This window comes from Elephantulus edwardii, unplaced genomic scaffold, assembly GCF_000299155.1.
Source record: "Elephantulus edwardii isolate Elephantulus edwardi_28Jun2011 unplaced genomic scaffold, EleEdw1.0 scaffold00273, whole genome shotgun sequence".
Classification (NCBI taxonomy): Eukaryota; Metazoa; Chordata; class Mammalia; order Macroscelidea; family Macroscelididae; genus Elephantulus; species Elephantulus edwardii.
This window is the reverse complement of record NW_006400023.1, coordinates 1,323,423-1,336,463: the sequence shown is the minus strand read 5'-3', so window position 1 is coordinate 1,336,463 and position 13,041 is coordinate 1,323,423. Positions and strand designations below refer to the sequence as shown.

Sequence of the window (13,041 nt, the reverse complement as noted above, 5' to 3'; positions counted from 1 at the left end):
TGTCTTCTTTGGTGAAGTGTCTGTTCATATCCTGTGCCCATTTTCCAACTGGATTGTTTACTTTTATGTTGTTGTGGTGCTCAAGTATTTTATAAATTCTAGATATAAGTCCCTTATCTGACATGTCATTGTCAAATATTTTTTCCCAGTCTCTGGCTTCCCTTTTTACCCTGTTGGAGAAGTTTTTGGATGTGCATAGAGATTTGATTCTTAGAAGATCTCATTCAAATCCTTCAATATGGATTGAAGCTCAATATCAAGAAAACAAAGACTTTTACCACTGGGATGACTGGTAGCATCATGATAGATGGTGAAGAGATTGAGATTGTTCACCGCTTTAGTTTGCTTGACTCCACAACACTCTTGGTACCAGCAGTCAGGAAATTAAAAGATGTATTGCGAGGGGAAAGTCTGCTGTTAGAGATCTCTCCAAAGTTCTGAAGAGCAATGATGTCAGTCTGGAAACTAAGGTGCAGCTGATACAGGTCAGTCTTTGCAATCACTTGCTATGCATTAGAGAGCTGGACAATGACTAGGGATGATAGAAGAACTGATGCCTTTGAGCTGTGGTGCTGAAGAAGAGCCCTGAATATACCATGGACTGCTAAGAGAACAAACAGGTTCATCCTTGAGATGGTAAAACCAGGCTGCTCCTTGGAGGTAAGGATTCTGAAGCTTCATCTGACATACTCTGGACATGTTACAAAGAGGGACCAGTCCTTGAAGAGGGTCATCATGCTTGGGAGGGTGGAGAGACAGCATAGGAGAGGAAGACTCTCTATGAGATGGACTGATTTGGTGACTGGGGTTATGGGAGTAGGTGTGTGAAAGACAGTGAAATTGGCACTGGATAGAGCAGAATTTAGGGCTGTTGTACACAGGGTCGCTATAAGTTGCAGGCGACTCAATGGCACATAACAACAACATGCTTTCAAGTAAATGACCCAGTAACTAAACAGATAATTTAAAGCCTTACTATCAAAATCCCTATTATAGTCACACTAACAAAAGTATTTATTTGCAAAATTATTTGAGAGAAAAATCTTACCACTAGTAAAAACCTCTTCATCTAGATAAGAAAATGTTTGGGTTACTGGCTCCGTTGAAGACAGTAACAACTTTGTAGTAATCAAAGTGTTAATCTTTGCATATAGTTTATTATAAATAAATACTGGTGAACAGTAGTCAACAGTATTCCTTTTATTTTACTTTTTTTTTTAGAAAATGCAGCTAAAAAAAGATAGGTATGTAGTAAGGACCATAATCTAGCACCTAGTGACAACTACTATTAACACCTTGATGATCTTAAATTATACTCTATAGCACTATGCTGTATGATTTTTTTAATGAAATACATTAAAAATATGTTATTTTAAAAAAATGTGTGTGATGAGTGAGTTTAGAGTAAGTTTAAGATATTAATGTAACTATACTCTCCCTACTCCCACTCTGCAGTTCTCATTTCCATTACACTGGACTTTTTTTTTTCCATGTCAAGAAAGATACATCTATACTATCTTTTTATTGCCTTCATTGTAGTTCAAATATATGGAGAGAGATAAGACAAAAAAATATCCCACATATCTAGGCTATTATTCTTACCCAGGTATTCCTTGTAGGTAAGGACCTCCTTGAAATATGCAAACCATTCTTTTCTCATCCTTATTATAGAACATTACATGTTCAAAGCCTAGGCCATCGTCAAAGCTTCTGGTGAATAACTTGGTCTTTGGTATTAGTTTTTCTTTGCTCTGCTCTGAGCCTGTAGGGAAATATAATGGATAGGCAACAAACAGCACATGAGAAACAAGTTTTAGAAAAATGTCACAACTGCACTTGTACCTGCTAAAATCACAGGCCAGTGAGTTAATAATTAAATTATGAACTGGATAAAGAATGGAAGAGGCAAAGGTACCAAAATAACATGACTTTTACCCTTGAAAATTAATAGGGGAATGAAATCAAACTTACAGTCAGAAAGTGTAATATATAAGCTAAGAGTATGTAAAATTAAATGATACACAAATGAAATGTGCTCACAGAATTAATCTTAGAATAAGTGTAGTTAAAATGAGATTTAAGAAGATGAATAATGTATGGAGTGTTAGCTTAAAAGTTGGCCTTTTAAGCCATTCGCTAGCCCCCTTTGGTCTTTAGCTATCTTACTTGTAGATACATGGTCTTACAAATCAAAAGCTGTGTGATTAGGGTAAGAGAGAGTGCTTCCCATACTAGGCAGCAAGACTTGAGAGACACTGGAGAAAGACCGTGGTGAGAGTGAGACCCTGATGAGAGCGAGACTGTGGCACTGCCGTGGAGAAACTGTAGCAAGGTGTAACCCGAGAAGCCCTGTGATAAAGGCCACAGTTAAAAGATTTGCTGTTTTTGCTGGATGATTGAAGGAGAAGCCGACTTAAAACTTTTCTGAGGCAAACTTTGCTGGTTAATCGAGGAAATAAGAGGCTTCTTGCATTTCTGTTGAACTGAAACTAGGACTTTTATAAATTAAGGAATTGGAATGTGGAATGTGAGAAGCATGAATGTAGGAAAATTTCACATTGTTAAGAAATGGAAAACAAAAATTTACATACTAGGTACTGGAGAAATGAAATGGATTGGCATGGGACATTTTGAATCACAAAACCATATGATCTACTATGCTGGAGATGAAAAGGTGAGAAATAATGGGGTTGCTTTCATAATTCTAAAAGTAATTTCTCACCACAACAAGGTAAAAGTAAATCATCCAATTGAAAAAATTGGCACAGGATATGAACAGACACTTCACCCAAGAAGACCTTCAGATGGTCAACAAGCACATGATGAAATCTTCAAAATCCCTAGCTCTAAGAGAGATGCAAATTAAAACAACTATGAGATATCATCTCACCCCAGTCAGAATAGCAAAATTTTACAGAATAGCAAGCAACTAATGCTGGCAAGGTTGTAGAGAAACTGGACCCCTTATTCACTGTTGGTGGAAGTGTAAAATGGTGCAACCACTGTGGAAGGTGGTATGGCACTTTATCAAAAAGTTTCCACTACTGGGAATATACCCCAAAGAGACCATAACTGACATCCAAGCAGATATATGCACACCCATGTTTATCACGGCTTTGTTCACCATAGCAAGGAGCTGGAAACAACCTGAGTGCCCACCAACAAATGGATAGAAAAGCTCTGGTATATTCACACAGTGGAATACTACGCTGCATTGAAAAACAAGGAACTCATACAATATTATTCAAAATGCGTGATCCTAGAGGACATTATGCTAAGTGAAGTAACTCAGTCACAAAAGGACAAATACTGTTGTAAAGGACTGCCACTGTTGTAAAGCAGGACTGACCTCAGGGTTGGGGAGGGACTGAGAAAGATGGGTTCAATAATGTGTACTGCATTGAAACAGATGAGGGAGAAAACTTTAAAAGGGATATGTGATTAGGTATTTTTGTCATGATGGGAGTCCAGAGCAAAGCCTGCATAGTGGAGTGGACCTTGGGGTGGGGGGAGGGTTTGTAAAGCAATGAAAGAATTTCTCTTTTACTTTTCAAAGAGGGTAGTGTACTGGGGGGGAGGGTTGGGAGGAGAGAAAAGTGTAACGATGAATGGAAATCCAAAGTCTGTAAATTTTCTCTGAAATTAATAATAAATTAAAAATTTTTAAAAAGTCATTTCTAGATCCATCTTGAAGTACAACATTTTTAGTGACAAGTTAATATCCATACATATATTGGACATTGTTAAGAAAGAAATAGAACACATAAATATTGACATACTAGGTATTGGTGAAATGAGATGGCTTGGCATGGGACATTTTGAATCAGATGATCATATGATCTACTATGCCAGGGATGAAAAGGTGAGAAAAAATGGGGTTGCTTTCATAATTAAAAAAGTCACTTTTAGATCCGTCATGAAATACAATGTGGTGAGTGACAGAATAATATCCACACGCATACAAGGAAGTCCAATGAATACCACTATCATTCAAATATATGCACCAACAACTAGAGCCAAAGAGGAGCAACTGGAAGATTTCTATCAACTTTTGCAATCAGAAATTGAACATGCAATCAAGATGCATTGATAATAATGGGTGATGGGAACACAAAAGTTGGGAACAGGGAAGAAGGAAAACGGACTCAGAGAAATGTGGCTGGGGATAGAATGATAGAAGTCCGCACATTCAATGATTTATTAATTGGAAATACCTTTAATAAGAAACACAAATGCAGGCTATACACATGGATTTCACCTGATGGTATGCATAGGAATCAAACAGATTACATTTGTGGAAAGACTCGCTGGGGAAGCTCAATATCAGCTGTGAAAACCAGGCGAGGTGCTGATTGTGGGATAGACCACCAACCACTCATATGCAAGTTCAAGCTAAAGTTGAGGAAAATTAAATCAAATCCACAGGCCCCAAAACCTGACCTTAATTCTTTCCCACTCAACTTTCAAAACCATCTCAGAAACAGGTTTGAAACCCTGAGCACCAGTGAGTGTAAACCAAATGAGTTCTGGGAGTATATCAAGAAAATTGTCCAGTAAGAATGCAAAAGTTCATTACAAAGGCTGAAAAAGAAGAAAAGACCAAGATGGATGTCAGATGAGACTGAATATTGCATTAGAGCCCTGAGAAGCCAAAGCTAAAGGAAGAAACCAAGGAATCAAAGGGCTGAATAGAAACTTTCAAAAGGCAGTTCGGAACGACAAAGCAAGATACATAATGAAATGTGCAGACAGCTGGAGTTAGAAAATGAAAAGGTCGAACTCGCTCAGTGTTTAAGCTGAAGGAGTTGAAAAACAAATTCAAGCCACGGGTGGCAATACTTAAGGATACTTTAGATAGAATGTTTAAGTGATCGAAGAAGCATTAAAAGAAGATGGAAGGAGTACACAGACACTGCATCAGAAGGAATTGGCTAACACAGAAGAATTTCATGAAATAACGTATAAGCAAGAACCTGTGGTGATGAAGGAGGAAGTTCAAGTTGCTCTGAAGGAATTGGCAAAAAACAAGGCTCCAGTAGTTGATAGCATAGCAATTGACGCTACCATGTGCTCACTAAGTTATGCCAAGAAATCTGGAGGACAGCCACTTGGTCAACTGACTGGAAAAGATTGTTATTTGTGCCCATTCCAAAGAAAGGTGACCCAACAGAGTGTGTAAATTATCGAACAATAACATTAATATCATATGTGAGAAAGATTCTGCTGAAAATTATCCAAAAACTATTGGAGAAATATGTCGAAAGAGAACTGCCAGATAGCAGAGAATACCAGAAGAATGTCTATCTGTGCTTCACTGACTATGCAAAGGATTTTGACTTTGTGGATCACAACAAGCTATGGCTGACTCTGAGAAGAACCGGAATCCCAGAACATTTGATTGTGCTTATGCCATTCCAGAACATTTGATTATGCTAGTGTGAAACCTATATTTGGACCAAGAGGCAGTCGTCAGAACAGAGCAAGGAGACACTACATGGTTCTAAATCAAGAAGGGGATCCGTCAGGGATGTATTCTGTCTCCATACCTTTTCAATCTGTATGAAGAACAGATCATCCGAGACGCTGGGCTGTACAAGGAGGAACATGGCATCAGGATTGGTGGAAGAATCATCAACAACCTGCATTATGCAGATGACACAATTCTGTTTGTTGAAGCTGAGGAGGACCTGAAGCACTTGCTGCAGAAGGACTGCAGCCTTCAATATGGATTGAAGCTCAACATCAAAAAAACAAAGATTCTTACCACTGGGCCAACTGGCAGCGTCAGTATGGATGGTGAATGAGATAGTTAACAGTTTTAGTTTGCTTTGCTCCACAGTCAACAGTCTTGGTACCAGCAGCCACAAAATCAAGACATGAATTGCATTGGGAAAGTCAGCTGTCAGGGACCTCAAGAGTACTGAAGAGCAATGATGTCAGGCTGGAGACTAAAGTGTGCCTGATCCTGGGCTATAGTCTTTGCAATTATGTGCTATGCATCAGAGAGTTGGACAGTGAATAGGGTTGATAGAAAGAGGATTGATGCCTTTGAGCTGTGGTGCTAGAGAAGAGTGTGGAATATACCACGGATTGCTAGGAGAACAAGGTTTGTCCTGGAGATGGTGAAGCCAGATTGCTCCTTGGAGTCAAGGATTCTGAAGCTTCTTCTGACATATTTTGGGCATGTTGCAAGGAGGGACTAGTCCTTGGAGAGGGACATCATGTTTGGGAGAGTAGAGGGGTGGCGCAGGAGAGGAAGACCCTCGATGAGATGGATGGATTCAGTGTTGGAAATTATTGAAAAATTGTCATTAATATCACATGAAAGGAAGGTCCTTCTGAAAGTTATCCAAAAACGACTAGAACAGTACATCAACAGAAAACTGCCAGATGTCCAGGCTGGGTTTAGAAGAGGCCATGGGGACTAGGGATATTGTTGCTAATGTTAGATGAATCTTGGCTGAAAGCAGAGAATACCAGAGGAATGTCTTATCTGTTTCATTGACTATGCAAAAGCATTTGACTGTTTGGATCACAAGAAACTGTGGCTAACTTTGGAAGAAAAAAAAAAGTGAATCCCAGAGACCGTGCTTCTGCAAAACCTATACTTGGACCAGGAAGCAGTCATCAGAACAGAGTGAGGAAACACTGCATGGTTCAAAACCAGGAAAGGAGTACGCCAGGGATATGTCCTATCTCCGTACCTTTTCAATCTATATGCAATACACATCATCTGGGAGGCTGGTCCTTCTGAAGAGGAATATGGCAATCAGGATTGGAGGAAGACTGATCAACAATCTGACTTATGCAGAGGACCCAATCTTGCTTGGTGGAACTGAGGAGGACCTGAGTGAGGAATTTGCTGCCTCAGAAAATCAAGGATGCTAGCCTTCAATATGAACTGAAGCTCAATAGCAAGAATACAGAGATCCTCACTAGTGGGCCAACTGGCAACATTATGATAGATGGTGAAGAGACTGAGATTATTAACAGCTTGGCTCCATAATCAGCACTTAGTACCAACAGCCAGGAAATCAAAAGACAAGTAACATTGGGAAAATCTGCTCTTAGGAACCTCTCCAGAGTGCTGAAGAGCAACAAAAGTTTGGAGTCTGGAGACTAAGGCTGATCTTAGATTATGCCTGATCTAGGCCATGGCTTTCCCAATTACTTGCTATGCATCAGAAAACTGGACAGGGATGATAGAAGGAGGATTGATGCCTTCGATCTGTGGTGCTGGAGAAGAGTACTGAATTTACCACGGGCCACTAGGAGAACAAACAAGTTTGTCCTGGAGAGGGTGAAACCAGGGTACTCCTTGGAGACAAGGATTCTGAAGCTCCATCTGACACACTTTGGGCATGTTGCAAGCAGGTGCTAGTCCTTGGAGCGGGAAATCATGGTTGGGAGTATAGAGGACGGCACAAGACAGGAAGACTGTGGATGAGATAGATTGACTCAGTAACTAGGGAAAAGGTGATGGGTTTGTCGGAGATGATGTGGTTGGCACAGGACAGAGCAGGGTTCAAAACTGTTGTACATACAGTTGCTATGAGCAAATGACTCCATAGCTCTTAAAAACAACATTTTGCTGTTAATCTGGCTTGGGACTGCTAAAACTAAATTTAGACTTGCATTGTGAGATAGTCTTTGCTTCTCCCACCCCCGCCCCAACCTATTTCCCTAAGGGTACCACTCTTGTACCACAATTGCGAGTAAGTAAAGTCTGTGAGTCAACAGAGAATATCAAACCCAGTGACTGGTGGAAATAGGTGCAGAAGCATGTGAGGTATCATGACTGACCTAGCAGCTTTCTCTTTGCTGCTATGGATATTGTCGAGGGATATTGTTTAGTTCTCCTTTATGAAGCGGTCAGAAGTCAGACTCAGTCATCGCCACCTCCACATTCCATCTGCTCCCTTTACAGGGGAAAGAAGGACGAAATTTTACTGATGGTCGTGAGTTAGTCTGAGAAATGACAGTTTCACTGAATAGAAATAGTCCAAATTCAGCCCATTAATCCCTGGAATTGGGATTTTAAACCCACAAAATGGAGATCTGAACAGCTGTTATTGCTAGGTACTGCTGACTCACAGCAATGCTAAACTAACAGAGTCAAACTGGTCCACAGGGCTTCCTAGGCTATCATCTTTATGGCATGAGGCTGTGGTGGCTTACCGGTTAAGTATGTGGCTGTTAACTAATAGAATGGCTAGCCAAACCCATTAATTTCTCTGAAGGAGCAAGGAGGTGATCTGTTTCCAAAAGGATTAATCACTTACTGCCTCCAAGTTGTTTGACTCATAGCTACCCTCCCTTGGGTTTCTGAGGCTGTGCGCTGTAGCTGAAGGAGAACGCTCATCTTTCTCCAAACCACCGGAAATGAGCAGTCTTTGGATTAGCAGCACACTATCACAGCTTCCGGTCCCATGATGATTACCGATTTGGAAATTTGTGAGGTGGTCCTACGGTGTTCCCACAGGATAACTATGAGTTGGAATCAATTCAAGGCAAAGGCGATCTTTATGGGGTAGATCCTATCTTTTCTTCTGCAGATGAGGTAATGTATTTCCATTACACCACCCATTAGAACCATCTGAAACAGACCACACCCACTGCCATTTAGATTTGTAGCTCAAACCCTTAGCCCTAGACACACAAGTTCAGGGTAAATCCTAGGGTACTTGGATTTTTCTTAATTACTATAATTGATTACATTGGCCTAGTGGACAGAAAGATATGCTACCAAGCTGAAGGTGGATGATTTTGATCTGCGGCCCTCAGGCCGGGTTCAAATTGTTTTCCTGTCAAACATTCTTCTAGATGGTATAGTATTAGTCTGTGCATTGCTGTACAGAGGTAACTCGTGGTTGCTGAGATGCTGACCACTGTGACACTGGTGTGCCAAACATGGTAATGGTTACCCATGGTGGACAGTGTTTGCTGGAGCTTCCCGGCTAAAATGAGCCTGGAAGCAGGAGCAGCATCCACTTCTGAAATGGCTTGCCTCTGGAAATCCTATGAACAATGCTCAGGCCTTTTCGCTCACAGGGTCGCTATAAGTCGTCTACGACTCGATGGCACCAAACAACAACTATATGTATAATTATACAACTGTGTGCTTAAGTTGTGATTGAAAATACACAGCTGCTTCAAAATAGTGGCTGAAATGTACTGCTGCAGTTGTTGTGTACGATAGATTCACAACCAACCCATAGTTTATCCTCCAGTGGGTTTTCAGAGGCCATTAATCCTACTGGAGGAAACTGCCCATCCTTCTCCCTCTGAGGAGCTGGTGGCCTTGAACCACATTCCTTTGGGACTGAAGCACAGCTTCTTGCCATTAGGCCACCAGAGGTCTACTATTGTAGAGGAAAGGCATAGTATGTCCATTCATATTTATTTTAAACATTGTATGGTTCAAAATCAGGAAAGGAGTGCTTCAAAGATGCATCCTATCTAAATACCTTTTCATTCCTGAAACTATAATATTGTCTAATTTCTTTCCTTTTTTTTTGTGCGTGAAAAATTTGTATTTAGAATTAACCAGCTGGATTTAATTTAGATAATCCCAAAAAATAGTACCAGATGAATGTCTGTGTTTCATTGACTATGTAAAGGCATTTGATTATATGGATCACAACAATTTGTGGCTAACCTTGAAGAAAATGGGAATCCCAGAACAATTGACTGGGCTTATACAAAACATATATTTTGACCAGGAAGCAGTCCTCAGAACAGAACAAGGAAACCCTGAATGGTTCAAAATCAGGAAAGGAGTGCGCCAAGGATGAATCCTGTCTCCATACCTTTTTAATCTATAGGCAGAACAGATCATTCAGGAAGCTGATGAGGAATATGGCATCAAGATTTGAGGAAGACTCATCAACAATCTATGTTATGTAGATGACACAACCTTGCTTACTGAAACGAAGAACCTGAAGCACTTGCTACATAAATTCAAGGACTATAGTCTTAATATGGATGGCAGCTCAACATCAAGACAAAGATTCTCACCACTGGGCCAACTGGCAGTAGTACCACAATAGATGAAGATATTGAGGTTGCTAACAATTACAGCTTGCTTGGCTCCACTACCAACACTTTTGGCACCAGCAGTGAGGAAATCAAAAGATGAATTGCATTGGAAAATCTGCTGTCAAGGACCTCTCCAGAGTACTGAGAAGCAGCAGTGTCAGTCTAGAGACTAAGGTATGCCTGATCCAGGCCATGGTCTTCGCCATTACTTGCTATACATCAGAGAACTGGACAATGACTAAAGATGACAGCAGAATCAGTATTCCTTATTCATTGTGCAACTTTTATAGGCATATGAAACAATTAAAATTGGCATGATTTGGGTCAGGAGCACCCTAGTAATGGGAATTAAATGTGAACAGACAAAAAAATCCTTGAAAACGTCAATCTTTTCTCTATTTATTAGGACTTTAGTTTTCTAATGATGAACAACATATTGAAGGCTATAAATCTTTTGCTATTCACCAGTAAGCACTTTAAGCCTTTGCTTTCTGCAATTAAGGTTGTATCACCGACATATCACAAGTTAATGATTCTTCTTCCTCTAATCTTGATGCCACATTCTTCACCTAGTCTAACTTTTCAAATTATTTGCTCAGCACATAGACTGAATAAGTATACTGAAACAATACAACCCTTGACATACACTTTTCCTGATTTTAAACCTTGCAGTGTTCCCCTGTTCTGTTAAAATGACTGCTTCTTGGGTCTATGTACAGATTCATTATCAGTACAATTAAGTGTTCTGTGATTCTCACTCTTCTCAGTGTTATCCTGGACAATGACTAAGGATAACAGAAGAACAACAGATGACTTTGAGTTGAGATGCTGGAAAAGAGTCTTGAACATACCATGGACTGCCAAGAACACAAATTGGTCTGTCTTGGAGAGGATGAAACCAAGTCTCTCATTGGAGGCTAGGATTTTGAAGCTCCATCTCACATACTCTGGGCATATGGCCAGGAGAGATCAGTTCTTGGAGAAGGACATCATGCTCGGAAGAGTGGAGGGACAGCACAGAGAGGAAGACCCCAGATGAGATGGATTGATACAGTACCTAGGGCAATGGGGGCTGGTGTGTCAGAATTAGTGAGACTGGCTCAGGACAGGGAAGAGTTCAGAGCTGTTGTACATAAGGTTGCTATGGGTAACAGGCGACTCAACGACACATAACAAACATACTATATTGGTTGTTTTTTATTTAAGCCTCTTTTTTAGAGTCAACAAGACCTTGGGAAAGACTTTTGTTTTAAAGTCAGTTGTTATTATATTTTGGAGGAACAGTCTTCTGAGGTGGTACAGCACTCTGTCAAAATTCTGTACTGAGGTAACCTGGGTTTGCTGTGATGCTGAACCTTGTGCCACTGGGGTGTCAAATGCCAAATTTGTTACCCAATTTAAGACAGGTTTGGAAGCAGGAGTGGCATCCACTTCCTAAACAACATGCCTCTGGAAACTCTATGAACTTTGATAAATGACGATAGTTATAGAAAGGCTTCAGGCCTTTTGTTCATCAGGTTGCTATGAGTTGTGCTTGACTCAATGGCAATCATAACAACAACAATAGTCAAATACCTTTGCTTAGTTAATAAAAAACAGGTAAACATCTTTTTGGTATTCTTTGCTTTTAGCCAAGATCCATCTGACATCAGTAATGATGTCCTTTATTCCACTCCCTCTTTTGAATCCAGGTTTAAATTTTGACAGTTCCTGGTGATGTCATCCTGGCTTCTATTTAGCAAGACTTTACTTCCATGTGTTACTGTCTAATGATTTCCACATTCTGATGGAAAATGTTGGATCATTTTTCTTTGGAATGGACACAGATATGAATCTATTCTAGTTGGTGACGAGGAAGCTGTGTTTTAAATTTCTTGACATAGACAAGTGAGCACAACAGCACTGCATTCATTTGTTGAACTATATCATCTGGTGTGCCATAATTTCCTGTAGCTTTCACTGAAACTTGGGCTTCTTTCTTCAGTTCCACTGGTTCTTGAACAAAAGGTATATTTTTGTTTTGTACCATCGAGTCCCCTGTGACTCAGAGTGATCCTATATCAAGCAGATCTGAACTCAGTCCTATCCTGAGCCAATCTCTGTCTCTGACATACCTGTCCCATTTCCCTAGTCACTATGTCAATCCAATCATCCAGGGTAATCCTCTCCTACGTTGTCCTTCCACCTTTGATATCATTCTCCAAGGACTGGTCTCTCCTAGCAACATGTCTAAAGTATGTTCAAAATCCTTGCTTCTAGAGAGCACCTTGCTTTCACCCTCTCAAGGACAGACCTACCTGTTTGTTCTCTTTGCAGTCCATGGTATATATTCAATACTCTTCTCCAGCATCACAACTCAAAGGCATCAATTCTTCTTCTGTTATCCTATTCACTGTTCAGCCTTCTGATGCATAGCAAGTATTTGCAAAGATCATGGCTTGGATCAGGTGCACCTTAGTCTCTAGACTGACATCTTTGCACTTCAGCATTCAGGAGACATCCCTGACAGCAGACTTTCCTAAACCAATTTGTCTTTTGATTTTCTGGCTGCTGGTACGAAGAGTGTTGATTGTGGACCCAAGCAATCATACAATATTAATACCACACACAAGCAAAATTTTGCAGAATACTATCCAAAAGTGACTGAAAGAGTACATCAACAGAGAACTACCAGAAGTACAGGCTGGCTATAGAAGAGGCCATGGCACTAGGGACATCACTGCCAATGTCAGATGAATCTTGGCTGAAAGCAGAGACTACCAGAGGAATCAACAACCTGCGATATGTGATAACACACTTTGCTTTCTAAAACTGAGGAGGACCTGAAGTAGCTGTTGCAGAAAGTCAAAAATTATTGTCTTCAATATGGATTGAAGCTCAATATCAAGAAAACAAAGATTCTCTCTACAACCAGGAGAAGATAAAATAGATGAATGGGACCTCTAAGAATCAAATCCCTATGCACATCCAAAAACTTCTCCAACAGGGTAAAAAGGGAAGCCA

The 13,041-nt window shown here is 40.3% G+C and overlaps 1 protein-coding gene across 1 annotated transcript in view; it reads right to left on the bottom strand.

Annotated features, from left to right (window-relative positions):
- Window positions 1-13,041, bottom strand: part of THEM4 (thioesterase superfamily member 4) — a 47,899-nt gene that overhangs the window by 17,066 nt on the left and 17,792 nt on the right. The window contains exons 5-6 of the mRNA XM_006900142.1: window positions 7,100-7,112; window positions 1,603-1,749 (exon numbers count right to left, since the gene is read on the bottom strand). Of these exons, the coding sequence (XP_006900204.1) occupies window positions 1,603-1,749; window positions 7,100-7,112 (160 nt within the window). The remainder of the gene's footprint in view (window positions 1-1,602; window positions 1,750-7,099; window positions 7,113-13,041) is intronic.